Source organism: Eufriesea mexicana, unplaced genomic scaffold (genome assembly GCF_001483705.2).
Source record: "Eufriesea mexicana isolate 0111107269 unplaced genomic scaffold, ASM148370v2 scaffold1824, whole genome shotgun sequence".
NCBI lineage: Eukaryota > Metazoa > Arthropoda > Insecta > Hymenoptera > Apidae > Eufriesea > Eufriesea mexicana.
In genome coordinates, this window is record NW_016909928.1 from 485,850 (window position 1) to 500,923 (window position 15,074).

Sequence of the window (15,074 nt, forward strand, 5' to 3'; positions counted from 1 at the left end):
TTTTGCTAGATAAAATAGTACCAATTTTTATTAAATGCAGCATAATTAATTTTTAAGAGTAAACATATATTAATTTGAAAAATATGTTTCAAACTAATTAACGGATATTTTTTGTTAAGGAATGAATAATTTTAACTTTGATATTTAATTTATTGACGATTACATTTTCTTCCATACTCTGACCACTTATCTATATGTAACTTTTTTAATTGTAACCAATTATTGGAAAAGAATGGGAAATTAACTTAAATGAAAGAAAGCAATAATTCACTACTTATAATTCTTAATGAGATTTTACTGTAAATAATATTTAAATAATATTTATTTTTACATTTATATTTTAACATTCATATATATTAAGATACGTTTATGTAACCTCAATATTCATAATGTTGTGTGTATATATATACACACACACGTAGCATGCGCGCGCGCACACACACGCATACACACATGTGCCTAATTGCGTGCATATTGTACTATATTTGCATATATACATATGTATATTAGGAATCGACATGATCATAAGTATGTATAGATTTTTGATGAAAAAAAATTTAGTACTTTTTAAAGTTTTGTAATTCACTTTTTGTAACAGCAGAAATATTTTTCTTTTAATATAAATTATAAATGTTAAGTCAAACAATTTTTGTTTTTTTCATTTAATCATTGCTTATAGAAATTCGATTAGTATTTGCAATTCTTTAACCTAAAATGTACAATGGAAAATAAAAGAAATCATATTAATCACGATCATATATGTACATATACCTATAAATATCAAATATTCAAAAAAACATAGTATGTCTAAAAGATGAAAATTACGAAAAATGAAATTGATATTTAAATGTAAACTATTTCTGTAAATTATTACTAATAAAATTTGTTGTACTACATAACATTCTACTTAATACCACAATTACTCGTACATATGTTAAAACTTGGTTCACTATTAATCTATCGATTTAACTATAAAAATGTGTTTCCAAAGTTTTTGATACAAAGGTTTAAAACACAATGTAAATAACAAATTACATGATATCTCAGGTAGTAATTAAATAACGTATAATACTTCATCGATACATTGAATTAACATGAAAGCTAAAAATGTAAGAAATTCCAAAAATATTAAGCGCTATTTGAATTACTTTCTTACATATAAAAAAAAACTTTTTTGAATGTATAATTCATATAAGTTGGATTGAGATTTAACATAATAAGACATATAAAAAGTCACGAAGTGCAATGATTTAAAACTGTTTTACCTATTTATTTCTTCATTTTTAGTCACTAATAATTAAAACAAATTGCTCATTAACAGTTATATGAAAATATCAAAAATCATACTGTTGGCATAGTGTATCCAATTGTTTGGTTGATACCATGCATTATAAAACACTGTATCTTTTATATATATTTATAAGTTGTTTTACATGTCTCAATACATCTTTCTTTGTAATAACTCCAAGTAGTCGACTGTAATAGTAAAAAAATAAATACAATTTTCCATTAGGTATGATTAATGTGTAAAGTTATTAAAAATAAGTACCCATTATGTGTAACAAGTGTCTGTCTTAGTCCCAACTTTCTGAACATATCAACAACAGTCTCCATAGGCGTCTGATCGGTAATTGTTATTGGAGCCATATCAAGAATTTTCTTCAACTTAAGTGGTGGAGGAGAATGACTTTGAATGTTGTTTCCATTTGTAAATATAACTAATGATTGTCCAGTAATTTCCTCTGTCATACGTTTAGCATTGGCAATTGCAAGGTTTAAATCTCTTCGTAATACAAAACCAACAAGATATTGTGATTCTTTTGAAACTATTACTGGAAAACCATTATGTTCCGTTTCTTTTAATAAATTTTCAACATCTTCAACTGTCATTGAATCTTGAGTAAGCACATGAAGGGCTTCATTGCGTCTAAAAAAGAATTACACTTAATAACTATAAATAGAAATCGTAAAATACAGCAAGTGAAAGACATATTATACAAATATAATATTTTGATGACAATAATAGTGCAATTACTTAGGTTGCATAACGTCAGCTGCAAGAGTTGTGTGTTGAAATTCATCTTTGCTATCAAGAAATGGATACCCATTTAAACCAATGTGAGCATCATAAATGCCTTGTTTTCCAAGGGCATCACCAACCCATTTACTTGCCATGGCTGCTGCCATTAATGGTACAATATATCGCACACCTCCAGTTAATTCAAACATTATTACGACAAGAGAAACAGTCATTCTAGTAACACCCCCAAGAACCGCTGCAGCACCAACCATTGCATATAATCCAGGAGTTATACAATCAACACCAGTTGAACATGCTTCACTAAATATCCAAATATGTGGGTAATTATACGCTAGTTGTTCCATTCCAATCCCAACAATACGACCCATTATCGCTCCCAAACAAAGCGATGGAATAAATAATCCACAAGGTACTTTCATGCCAAATGTAAATATTGTCATAACAAGTTTTAGAATTAATGCTAAAACAAGAAGCCATATCGCCTTATAGACTCCAGGACCAGCTGCTGCAACTTCAATTGCTGACTTTACAGCAGTAAAGTTTCTATTATAATCACTATATGAACAAAGAAAAGAAAAAAGTTTATAATACATTTCAAAATTAATATTAATTCAAAAAAATAAAAAAGTGATTTTTACAAACCATAAAATATCTGCATTTGACACTCCACATTGTCTAAATAATAAATAAATAAGTTGACTTGTACTCATCCGTGTATATGGATTTGGATACCCAATAACAGCAGTTGCAACTGTTACTATTAAAACTTCAGTAACTGGATATTGACCCAATTTCGATGTTTTACGATAACGACACCAAAATAAATTTGCTTTAATAAATAAAGTAGCAATCACGCCCTATTGTAAAGGAGAGGAAAAGAAAAATATTATAATTTAACAATCTTTTAATTATAGAAAGGAATGTACAGAAAGATAAACTTACACCAATTATTCCAAGCATGACAAAGGGTATTAGCTCAAAAAATATCCAAGGTTTATTATATTCGACGTAAAAAAGTACCGAATGTTCATTACCAAATGGATTTATAGATCGTAAAATAAAAGCAGCTATCAAGGCACAGAAAAACGATCTCCATAAAGTTTTTAAGGGGAAATAATAGCTCACCTGAAAAAATGTTATTAAATATATATTTTCAGTAATATAATAAACTGTCTTTCTTTTAACATGTACCTCTTCAAGACTAAAAAGAACACCCCCAATCGGAGCACCAAAAGCAACTGAAACTCCTGCAGCAGCAGCTGCTGATAAAATCTCTCGTTTCTTTGCTTCATTTCTACCATATTTTGGAAAAAGATAAGAAAATATATTTCCTATGCAACAAGCTATATGAACCATCGGTCCTTCTTTGCCTAAATTTAAACCTGCTGAGACCGATAGAATCAAACCTACTGACTTAATTATTAATGTCCACTTCCCCAAGTATCCACGAATAATAAATCCACTTAGAATGGTTTTTATCTAAAAAGTGATTTTAAAGTGTAATTTAAAATGACTATATTTTTAAGACTTTCCTTATTCCTTCCATATGCACCTCAGGAATTCCAGAACCACAAGCATATGGTGCAAACATTCTTACTAATGAAGCAGAAAGCGAAGCAAATAAAAGGGCCCAAGCAATATAAAACATATATGAGATCATGTAAGGTCCGGCACCATCTTTTGATTGACTGAATACTTCTGGCCATGTTCGCCACTGAAAAGAGAAAAGGATGATAAAAAAAAAAAATATTTAAGAATACAAAAAATCTATAATAATAAACTAGATATACCTGAGAACAGTTACCACCATCAAAAGTTGTTTCATTATAACTCCAACAACATTGTTCTTTATTTAACCAAAATGCTTGTGGACATATACCAAATTTTAAATCAGTCATCCAGGAAGCTCCTATATCTATGATACCTGCTGCGACTCCTGTAAAGAGACCAACTAGTAAAACACAGAGCCAGCCAGACCAAGCATCATGGGCTCCTTTGATTAAACCCCAAATGGAATCATGCTTCTTTTTTACGATGTATCGATGACGCATTCTATCTCTGGCAATATCTCGCTGCCAATCAATAGTGTGAAAATCATCATATTGTCCAATGCCAGGAATGTCATCAGAATCAACTGAAACTACAATAATAAAATAATATAAAATAAATTTTTTTTTTTTTGTTCGAGGTTTATAGTCGTCACAATCATTAGGTGAGTTATTAGTGACTCAGAGTTGGGTTTATAATTGGTTACACAAAAATTGTTTTAATTTTTACAAATTATGCATTAAAAAATTATATTATATATTGTATGTTACATATATTACTTACTATGAGAGGAAGAATCGTCGATACGAATACATTCTGAAAGAACTGAGTTCTGCCCATGAGGAGAACTTGCACTATTTACTTCCAACATATCGTCGTCACTGTTTATATTACTGTCACGTGTAGATCGATTTCGAGATTGTACATCCTCTACGAAGTATACATCATCTGAATTTTCTATCTATAATTAATTAAATTTTTGTTCTTTAAATTTTCACTATCATTATTATTCCATTCTTTTATTTTTTCTTGTCAAATTTCATCATATTTTACCTTTACCTTTGTATCAACTGATTGGTACGTAGTTAAGGAATACTGATGATTTTGTGTAATTGTATTGTTCAATAATGTTGTACCTTTCAGTGGAAATTTCTCCATGGCATTGCAACCTATAAGAACAAATACAATATAACTATTTGATATATGTATAATATGTTCAAAAATAAAGAATAAAATATTTCAAAGTTTTAAACAAGAAAAAGTTAAATAAAAAGTTAAATAAAAAAAAAACAAGAAGTTAAATAATATTACATAAAAAAAACAAAAAATGTATGAAGTATGTCTTCAATTGTTATTAACAAACATACTAATAAGGTTGATAGTAACAACAAACAATGCAGTAACTTAACATAAAAAAATTATCTTTTTATAGTATGTAATATTGAAACTTCACTCAACACAACATTGTTCCTTCTGACTGTGATACTGATAAGCATATTAAAAATATTGTCTTATAAGAGATTATCTTATGTTTAAGCTGTATATTTTGTTGGATTATATTAATGAATGATTCATAAAACATCTTAAAAGCTAAGGTTTAATTTCTTTTAGTATAGTTCATTGTATTATATTATTACATAATAAATAATTATTTAAAATAATAATTGTTTTCATTATTTAAATAACAATTTTTTATAAAAACATAACTTTATTGATATATAATTTAGTAAATGTAAGCAAATATTGTATCAAATACATCTTTATATCTTTTTTTATAATATATATTTTCAATTCTTATATATTAATGAACGTAACAAAAGGAATAATCTTTTTTAATATTTAAAATATACTAAATGTAATATTATAAACATTTATAATATTTATTTATTAAAAATTAACACTGTAATTTTATAATATACAATTCTATAGTTTAATATTGTTTATTTCAGACAATTTTTACTTTCATGTTTACTTTTATATTAAAATATTTAAGAATCTATATAATATTAAACAACAGCTGCATATAATGAAATTTTAACATAATTTTATTATTATATAAAAAATATTATAGTATGATAGTTTTCTTTTAGTTGTGCTTCTAATCCATACAAAATCATAACATTGTATATAATATCTATAAATGAAAAGTAGTATTTTTTCATAGATTAATAAATCACAGATTAAAGAAAAAAATAAAATGATGAAGAAAATCTAAAATGTGGTATATATATAAAATATACATTAAATCATTGAAATGTATTAATCAATGCATCAATGCATTGTTTTAGTTTGTTACTATGCACAAATTTTTTTATAATTTATAATTTATTATAGTCAATAACAATAATTTGTTAAAAGAAGAAGATATACCAAAGATATTTATATGATCTTCTTTTGTCACTTTGTACATAGTCTACGTCAAATATTCCTTTTACTTATTAGTAGCTTATGTAAATATATGTACATATAGTAATTTATTTGATATTTAAATAAATTTTTGATGTAAAAGAAAAAAAGTTACAAAAAAAAAATATATAAGATTTATAGTGTACTAATTACTAATAGATAATTACTAATAAATAATGTAACCAAAATATCTTAAAATTGTTTTGAAAATTGTATTGAATAAATTGATTATAATACTAAAAAATGAAATAAATGTTGAAATGATCAATGCATACTAAAAGATAATGAGTTTCCAATATCATTATTCATCAACATATTATGACACTTTTATAATTTAATTTAGTGGATTGATTTTTAACTTCCAAGTATAAAAATTAAAAAAACAACAAATAAAAATAGAAATAGGAAATTTGATTACTTCAAACAACTTGAAGGTGAGGTTATCGACATCCATGTAATGTGCAGGAAAATATTCTGAAAAAGAGGTTGAAACGAATAGATCTTTAAATAAATCATTGCAGATATTTAAATTCTGCTTGAAGTTCACTATAGGATAATTTTTCCTTAATTCGATCTTTGCAAGGTTAGAATTAACATCATATTTTCGATGGATCAAAATGCCGAGTTGCTTAATTGTACTTACCATTTTTTTAGGTAGAACGCTTTTCAGCTTTCTATTCATGAATTCCTTTCCTTTTTCTTATTGCTTAATGTTTAATCATGTCATTTACTTTCTACAAGATAAAATTTTAGTTCAAACTATGAATATCTCTTTTTAATCAGAGAGAAACTAAGAGGATCTGACTAAGTAAGAACTTGTCAAAGCATTTTCTTTCTCTCTTACACACTTAGTCTATTTTCTTACGCTTTATTTAATTAAATGTGTCATCATGCGCCACCTTACTGAATTGTATTGAACAATTGATTTACTTAACATACTTTAAAATTTGTTATTCGCTTAAATTTGAAAAATAATAAAATAGAATAAAATAATAAATTTAAACTTACAACAAAAAAGTTATATTTAAGATCGACAAATTTTATAAACAATGTTATATTTATGAAGAACGCTAGAAGTTTCGAATTTTTAAAATTTACTGAGAAATTGTAAAAAAATAATTTACTGCTAATCTACTATGATCTCTATTTTTTTTTTTAATTCAATTTTTTAAACACATAGAATTTATAAAATTACTTTTATAATATTTTTCATCAATGTTACATATTTTTTAAATCACAGGAAACAATTAAACAAGGATTTGAAGCATAACAGTGAATGGAGAGAAAGTCTGTATTTCTCATATTGTCCCTTTTTTATCAATACATTTATGAAAAATGAAAGGATAAAATATATATATATATATTCCATTAATTTTTCAATGTCACATTGATGTTGATTTTAAATTCCAGTTTCTGCACCCCTGAATTCTTCTTTTGCTGTAGCATTTGCAGACCCCTGATATTTAATTGGATAGGCTAATTGATTTCCTTTATTCCAAGTATAAAGTTCCTAAGAATATAAAGAATATAATAATAAATTTAAGAACATCTATTTTATTTGATTTATTTTTTTTATTGTAAAACATTTACTTTTGTCTTATGGTTGTAGCTAACAGCTGTAGTTTTGTGATAAGGATTTGTAAATGATAAATGAACAGGTATTGTAATATTTTTATAAAGATCGAAAGCCAACCTACAAATATATATCATTATATGATTATAAAATAAAATACATTATAAAATATATATAATTTTTCAAGTTTATAACATTTTCTTGTTCTTTTCCTTATACAAATTTTACCTTATTTTCATTGTTTCTTCTGTAACACTATGAACAGCATACAGTACTCCACCAGCAATAAACATTTCTCCAAATTTGTGATTGTCAATACTGATGTTCCATGCATGTTGAATATTCATGTTAGTTGCATCCATTTTTATTACCACTGTATTATTTGATGGCAATCCATATATTATCCATAATCCTATTATTGAAGGTAGTGTATTTATTATCTACTATTTTTATTAAAAGAAGTACTTGTTTTAATAAATTACAATACAGTTACCATTTTCATCTACATTGAAATCAACATAATTAAAATTATGATTCGGTGTATACAGATAATTTTTTGTGTTTACTAATAATCCTGGAAGATGTAATTCACATCGCGAAAACTCATTATCGCATACATGATCAGAAACGGAATGAAGATTAAAGCGAAAAATTGAAGATCGATTTATAGGATTGTAAAAGAATGATTTGTTATATACTACATGTCCATTTCCCTGAAAATAAATTTAATGTAAAATCAAGATATATAATTTTAATTTATTATATTATACCTGAAATGGATACGGTAATGCGATAGGATATGAACTCGCATTTTTAAACTGATCTTTTGACTTATATTCAAAAATGAAAGAAGTTTCATTCTTTCGAGTAACCCAAAGTTTTTCTGGATAACTATCAGTTTTAGATGTGTCATGCATCCAGCTTCCATAATGATCATCCATATTACCCTTTAAAACTGGTTTCCCTACTGCTTCAATTATGCCATCTCCAAAATGAAATAAAATTGATAAGTAATCAATTTATTAAGTAATACACTATTTAGAATTATACATTTATAATGAAACGAAAAAATTAGTAAATCTATTCTATTATACCTGCTAATCTTGGTGGAAGTCCAGTAAAATTAACATTTTTGAGTGGTTGAATATTTAAATATTCAGCAACATCTGTGAAAGTACATCTTAAAACAGGACAAGCTGCACAAGTTTCATGTGGTGCACAAAGTTCTTCTAAATCAACATGCTGTGGTGCTGGTTTTCCATATGTAACATGTTGCTGTTTTCCTATCTTTAACTTTTCCATACTTTTTACATCATCTGAAACAATGCAATGTCAATTTTAATTGATTTGAAAATCATAAAGACTAGAAATATGTAATAAATATATAATAAATATCTTACCATCAACTATAAATGAACCTTTAGTAGTGTCAATATCATTTTTAACAACACAATGATAGGTACCATGATCTGCTGATGTTATCTTTGTAATTTTTAAACGCATTTTAAGCTAAAAAATTATATATTTTAAAAGTGAACAGAAGTAAAAATTGTATAAAGCATTATTATGTTACCTTATACACATCCCGCTTGTCATAAACTTCTAGTCTGTATTTATCAGACATTTTGAGACGACGTCCATCTTCACGTTCCCAATAAACAATTGGTTCTGGAAATGCTTCAACTTCGCATTCTAAAACTGCAGTGCTCTGACTACGTACACGAATCATTTGATTACGTATTCTGATAAAAGGAGAAACTAAAAAATAAGCCTTTTTTATTTTATAATAAAAGAAATAAATAAATATACATATGTATACATAAAAGTATATATGTATATATATATATAATATATATATATATGTATGTGTATATATGTATATATATATACACACATATATATACACACATATATGTCAAAATATTTACATTTAACTTGAAGTTTGAATCTTTTAAATGCTTGAGGTGGAACTCCATTGTTAGCAACACAAGTATATTCTCCCATATGTTCTCTATTAACTACGCTGATGTTAAATGTGTGTCCAATTACAGAGGTAACTATTTAATAAATTATGTATTTGTTAAATGCCATTTATTAAAATCTAACTGTTATTAAATATCATGAGAATTTTTATAATTATTAATAATAGAATTTTATTTTACCATGCCAAGATCCTACAGGGATGACAGTAGCATCACTTCTAAACCACTGAACAGTGGGTTGAGGTTTTCCACTTGCTACACATTTTAGTCGTAAATTAGTACCTTCGTGGACAGAGATTAATCCTGTAGAATTTAATGTTCCAGGTAACATGCGATCATCTGAAAAATAGTTCAAAAAATATATTGTTTGATCAAGTAAATTTTCAATATGTAATTATTTAAAAATTAAATATTACTTGCCCAAGATAGAAGGTGGAATTAATAAATCATTCATATTATAATCATTCGTGTTCACCTTCCAGGCTGATATCCCTGGTTTGCCATCTTGTCCTGATAAGCCTGGTCTACCAGGAGGACCCATTTCTCCTAAAGTTGTTTACATCATCAACGTATCTCTTTTTCATCCACGTGCAATTAGAATGTGCGAATTTGAAATAAGGATAAGTTACCGCGCGGTCCAGGTGGTCCTTGAGGTCCCATTTGACCTGGCCATCCTAAAAATATAGTACATTTTTATATCTTTAAAAATAACTTTGAAATTAACAGTGAAAGTTAGAAACAACAATAAGTAATAAAAATAGTAAAGTACCATCTGTGCCATTACGTCCAGGCCGACCAGGAGATCCATTCAGTCCTGGTTTACCATTCATTCCAGGTGACCCATCTGATCCACTACGTCCAGGTATTCCATCAAGACCAGGTTCCCCTGGTACTCCATCTCTTCCATCAAAACCAGATGGTCCTATATCACCTTTTGGTCCACGAGGACCAGGAGGACCTGTCAAACCAGGTGGTCCTTTTGGACCAGTTATACCTCGTAATCCAGGAAGGCCTGGTTCCCCAGGAGCTCCTGGACTTCCTGGTGCTCCTGGCAAACCTGGTGGACAATATTCCATTGATGATCGACAAAACTTTACAATTGCATCAAGCTAAAATATACAATATTTATAATTAAAATTTTATAATATCTTTATATCTTTCAGTTATTTAAAAGAAGCAAATATTTAACCTGCACACGAGTATCTGCATTTAACCATACCCAATCATGTCCTGTAGGAGTAATTGGCGAAGATGCCAAACCTGATTTTATTACAGGAGATGAAGTTACTTTCTTAGATTCTTTCAATGTATCTTTCTCTTGCCAAATCTAAAATATAAATAAGGATTATAATCCTTATCAACTTTAATTCTTAATCCTTATTATAAATAGGTAAGGATATAATTATAAGGACATAAAATATATCTTTTCTGTGTTATATTAACAATACATACCCTAGAGGTATCTGAAACTTTATTATCCTCTGTTACAGGTAATGCACTACTTCGTTTTCTTCGTACCAATTTTTCAGTTTCTAAAAAGTCTTGGTTTTGCATAATAAGAACATCTGTTTCCACACGGGTCATATAAGTATAAAGATAGATAGATGTTAAAAATTGTACCAAGAATTGAATCAGAATAAGGAATAAAAGACTCCATGGTTGTAATATCCATTGTGTAGACTTCATTGAAGTTTTCTTTTCCATAATTATGTATTTCAAATCCTTAAAAATTATTTATTTATCATCTTTATAATAAAAAAGTATTTTACATTTAACTTACCAAAGAAAAACTGTATGCCCCTAAAGAGATGTATCCCTAACGTATCAAACAAATTAGAAAGAAGGGGAGAGCAAACAGATTCAAATTGGCTGATTGGTTACTATTAAGTAATTTAATACAGTACTAAATTCTTTTTAGATATAACGAATCATTCAAAAATTTTAAGCTAATAAAATGACATTTTGAAAAAACAATTAATTTATTTAGACATAAATAACATTTTACCAAAATATTAAATATAAATAATACTTTAAATACTTCAAAAATATGTAACAATAAATGTACTTTTTATTTATAAGTTACTTATTAGTCATTTTGACAAATACAACAAAGAATAATATTAAAATAAAATTAAACTCATCTTTTAGTCACTTCAATGTAAACTAACGCACCTGGAACTTCGTAACCTAGCCGGTAAGCAATACTATTTCGATGACAGCACATGCGCAATTATATACTCTATTATCAAAGGAAATGACTAACCAAATAATTCTCATATTTATATTAGATATGGCGGCGAATTTAAAATGATTGTATCTTGAATATATATGGATTGCAAGTATGTATTACTTTATTAGAATACGCTATATTCTATAAAGTTATGATATTAATACCTATATTTAAAAAATAGTTATTTTTGTGTTAAATATCAAACATAGGAATACCTATAGTAATCCTACATTTCTATAAACAACATAATACTAAAATTATTTTTTTAACCTTTCTTATAATTTTTTCCATTATTGAGCAATGTTATTTCTATACTGTTATCACTGTTTTCCCTCCTTATTTCTACATTGTAAGTATTTGCCTGCAAAAATAAAAAAGTTATCATAATTCATACAAGATTCTAAAATGTAAATTAATTATAATAAAAATGGAAATACCAATTGTAATGAAGCTAAAAAGTATCTAGCTACTTCACAAGCAGGTTTGTCTTGAACAACACTATCAAAATTAATTTTTTTTTGGTCTAATGCTTGTAATGCTTCTATTATACGAGATGAATAATCATGAATTCGAAATGTTGGCCTGATTTCAGCCTCTGATAATTTTGGTTGTAAAGAAGCATGCCACTTTGCTACAGTTAGATCTAATTCTGTTGTAACGTTAGATTCTTCAAAAATCTCTTTCATTTTGTCCTCAATTAATGTTTGGTAATCCGGCAAAGAATAGAATAAATTAATTTCCGAAATTGAAGATTCACATCGATTACATGAATTTGGTGACTTTTCAAGTATATCAAGTGAATTTTGACAAATACTTGATTGTAATGTAATATCCATAGGTGAAGAACTTCTACTTGATATATCTTCAATACTATTTTCAATTGAATTATTTTGATTTTGAGACAAGCGGAAATCCGATAAATCGAGAGCAATATCTGTTACAGCTTCATACCGAGAATTATCATTTTCTCTTTCTGTACCATTTAAACATTCATCAAAATTCTTCATGAAATCTTCTAACTCCCCTGCCAAAAATAATTGTATTGTAAAGTGCTGTAATAGTATTTTAAAATATAATTTATTTCAATGTAACTTACGTTTTTGTAAATGTCTGAATTTCAGTTTTGTTTGTAAAACCGTATTTTTCTTTGTGAATAATTCAGCTTCACGTAAAACAAATTTTGCTAAACACTCTGGTTTTTTCAATTTTGATATAAACTTACGCTTTTTCTAAAAATAAATACATATATAAATAAGAAGAGACACATACATACATATATGTAAACAATGAAACAATTATTGAGAATATAATATATTAAAACAAAGGAGGCTAAAAATAATTATGTATACATACAGAACCAAATTTTGTCTCCAGAAAGGAAATATAATCTGGAAGATTCAAAATAGATGGATTATTAGACAAAGCATGTTTTATTTCTTGAAGAAGTGGCATTGGTTTCCAATCATATTCATTTATGTCATCTACAGAACATATTGACATCTTTGTTGTTCGATTCCTAATAAAAATATTAATACTTTCATTGATTTAATATCGTGAATTGCAAAATTAATAGAATATAGTTTCCTATTTCTATTTCTATATTTTCTATAGAATAGTTTTCTGAGGAATACCTTCTTTTACGCATATTAAGTAATCCTTCCTTCCATCGTATGTCATTAGACTCACTCAATTGAAAAATTTCATTCTCTTTACAAATATCATCTATCTGCTTATTAAATTTCACTTGATTACTATTTCCAAGTTGTACTATATTCTTAATATTATTTTGATTACTCTCTTTTATCAGATCTATTTGTACTGTATCTCCAATTTTGCATCCCTCCCTAATTTGATTCATTTCTTGCAAATTCTGAATTAAACAATTTTGGTCACTAATACTTTGCACTATATTTTGTTGATTATGATACTTTTCTAGTACATTCTCTTCAGTATTAGTTTGTTTTAAATTACTGTTGCTACCAAATAAACTATCATGATTATTGTTTATCATATTTTCCTCTTCTATAACTTGTAATTCATTTGTTGAATCATTTTGTGAATCATTTTCTATTAATGAAGAGTCATTTTCTATTAATGAAGAGTTTTGTTCATCCTCAAACTCATCATGAATAAGTGTAATAAACTCATTATCATTTGGTGAAGTAATCGAATGATATCCTGAAGTTCCAGTACCAGGAGTTTTTGGTTCTGAATATGATGACAGTGAATTTCTTCCTTTTGGAGTAGAAGGAGTAAGAATACGTGTAAAATCATATGGTATTAATTCATCTACCAACATTCCACTTGTATTTAAAGTTTGATTACACCTTAAAATTAAAAATATATTGTTATAAATACATTAAAATGAAATAAATTCATATTTACCGAAAATCATATTTTTTTCCAATGACTTCTCCGAAAATATCATATATATGAATAGGAATGCATAATTGAGTTACACAGTTTTCCAGTTGTGTAAATCGATGACTTAATAATTTAACTTTCTTCTGTGTTTGGAATTGATTCTTTTTATCAATATGTTTCCCAACATCTTTTTCTAAATCAATAATTACAAAATTTTCAAAATCAATATAAGCCTTTCTGAGCATTTTTTTTTCTTTACTCGTAGATTTTTTAATTTCTTCTTCCCTAATAGAAAGATAAACATAAATATAAAAATAATTATAATTTACACTTTTTTTTTTGATAAAAAATGAATAAATTAATTACTCATAGCCAAAAAAGGTTTGTTTTAAAATTTCTGTCTCATTAAGTAAACGATCAATTCTTCGTACATATACATTAGTTGAATTTTGAAGAACAAGTGCTGCTTCTCCAAAATTAATATTACATGGTTCTTCTAGTAAAGCATAATATTCTTCTAAAATCTAAAGTAACACACAATATTATTATTTTTATATTTAATTATAATAAACTTAATAATATAATATACCTGCGATAATGGAAATTTCCAATCAGCAAGATCTTTTGCTGGTTTCATAAGCTGTATACTAATATCTTGTAATGTAACCATTTCATAGACTTAAGTTTTGTAAAGAATATTTTAACAATAACAGATAAAAATATGTTTTCTTGTTTTAAATAAAAATGATAATAATGGCTAAAATTAGATATAAAAAATTGAACACAACATTTATATAAAATGAAAATATCAGATCTTATTATTCAAAAACGAATATCTAAATATTTTATACATATTTGTTTAACATGTCCTTCTATCTACTAACTGCATAAACATTGATCATAAATAACAAGAAGAGTAGACTACGAATC

At 26.7% G+C, this 15,074-nt stretch overlaps 3 protein-coding genes across 3 annotated transcripts; all 3 read right to left on the reverse strand.

Moving 5' to 3' along the window:
* Positions 1–1,388: 1,388 nt before the first annotated feature.
* On the reverse strand, positions 1,389–6,808 carry ClC-c (chloride channel protein 3). The gene is made up of 11 exons (XM_017902390.1): positions 6,639–6,808; positions 4,649–4,758; positions 4,373–4,550; positions 3,832–4,181; positions 3,594–3,755; positions 3,233–3,520; positions 2,984–3,166; positions 2,684–2,898; positions 2,036–2,596; positions 1,550–1,927; positions 1,389–1,476 (listed from the first exon to the last, which is right to left on the reverse strand). The coding sequence occupies exons 2-11, from the start codon at positions 4,745–4,747 to the stop codon at positions 1,389–1,391; spliced, it is 2,502 nt and encodes an 833-aa protein (XP_017757879.1). The 5' UTR covers positions 4,748–4,758; positions 6,639–6,808.
* Positions 6,809–7,389: 581 nt separating this feature from the next.
* LOC108549157 (uncharacterized) lies at positions 7,390–11,346 on the reverse strand. Its single transcript, XM_017902420.1, has 16 exons — positions 11,331–11,346; positions 11,003–11,272; positions 10,740–10,877; positions 10,320–10,659; positions 10,180–10,224; positions 9,971–10,096; positions 9,731–9,889; positions 9,497–9,625; positions 9,142–9,326; positions 8,969–9,077; positions 8,663–8,884; positions 8,339–8,553; positions 8,062–8,281; positions 7,797–7,980; positions 7,586–7,688; positions 7,390–7,505 (listed from the first exon to the last, which is right to left on the reverse strand). Exons 2-16 carry the CDS (start codon positions 11,252–11,254, stop codon positions 7,395–7,397), a joined length of 2,538 nt encoding a protein of 845 aa, XP_017757909.1. The 5' UTR covers positions 11,255–11,272; positions 11,331–11,346; the 3' UTR covers positions 7,390–7,394.
* A 699-nt stretch (positions 11,347–12,045) lies between these two features.
* LOC108549135 (uncharacterized) lies at positions 12,046–14,814 on the reverse strand. The gene is made up of 8 exons (XM_017902392.1): positions 14,734–14,814; positions 14,511–14,668; positions 14,166–14,429; positions 13,412–14,107; positions 13,134–13,296; positions 12,877–13,009; positions 12,218–12,804; positions 12,046–12,141 (listed from the first exon to the last, which is right to left on the reverse strand). Exons 1-8 carry the CDS (start codon positions 14,812–14,814, stop codon positions 12,046–12,048), a joined length of 2,178 nt encoding a protein of 725 aa, XP_017757881.1.
* Positions 14,815–15,074: the final 260 nt, after the last annotated feature.

Excerpts from the sequence above, each read along its gene's own strand:
- LOC108549157 (XM_017902420.1), bottom strand. The coding sequence starts at position 11,254 with ATGGAAAAGAAAACTTCAATGAAGTCTACACAATGGATATTACAACCA. Across the intron at positions 8,554-8,662 it reads ACTTCCACCAAGATTAGCAG|ATGGCATAATTGAAGCAGTA; the intron begins GTATAATAGAAT and ends TTCATTTTGGAG. Across the intron at positions 7,981-8,061 it reads TTTCAATGTAGATGAAAATG|GATTATGGATAATATATGGA; the intron begins GTAACTGTATTG and ends CTTCAATAATAG.
- LOC108549135 (XM_017902392.1), bottom strand. The coding sequence starts at position 14,814 with ATGGTTACATTACAAGATATTAGTATACAGCTTATGAAACCAGCAAAA. Across the intron at positions 14,669-14,733 it reads GGAAATTTCCATTATCGCAG|ATTTTAGAAGAATATTATGC; the intron begins GTATATTATATT and ends GTGTTACTTTAG. Across the intron at positions 14,430-14,510 it reads CAAACCTTTTTTGGCTATGA|GGAAGAAGAAATTAAAAAAT; the intron begins GTAATTAATTTA and ends TCTTTCTATTAG.
- ClC-c (XM_017902390.1), bottom strand. The coding sequence starts at position 4,747 with ATGGAGAAATTTCCACTGAAAGGTACAACATTATTGAACAATACAATT. Across the intron at positions 3,756-3,831 it reads ATGGTGGTAACTGTTCTCAG|TGGCGAACATGGCCAGAAGT; the intron begins GTATATCTAGTT and ends TTCTCTTTTCAG. Across the intron at positions 1,477-1,549 it reads ACACTTGTTACACATAATGG|TCGACTACTTGGAGTTATTA; the intron begins GTACTTATTTTT and ends TTACTATTACAG.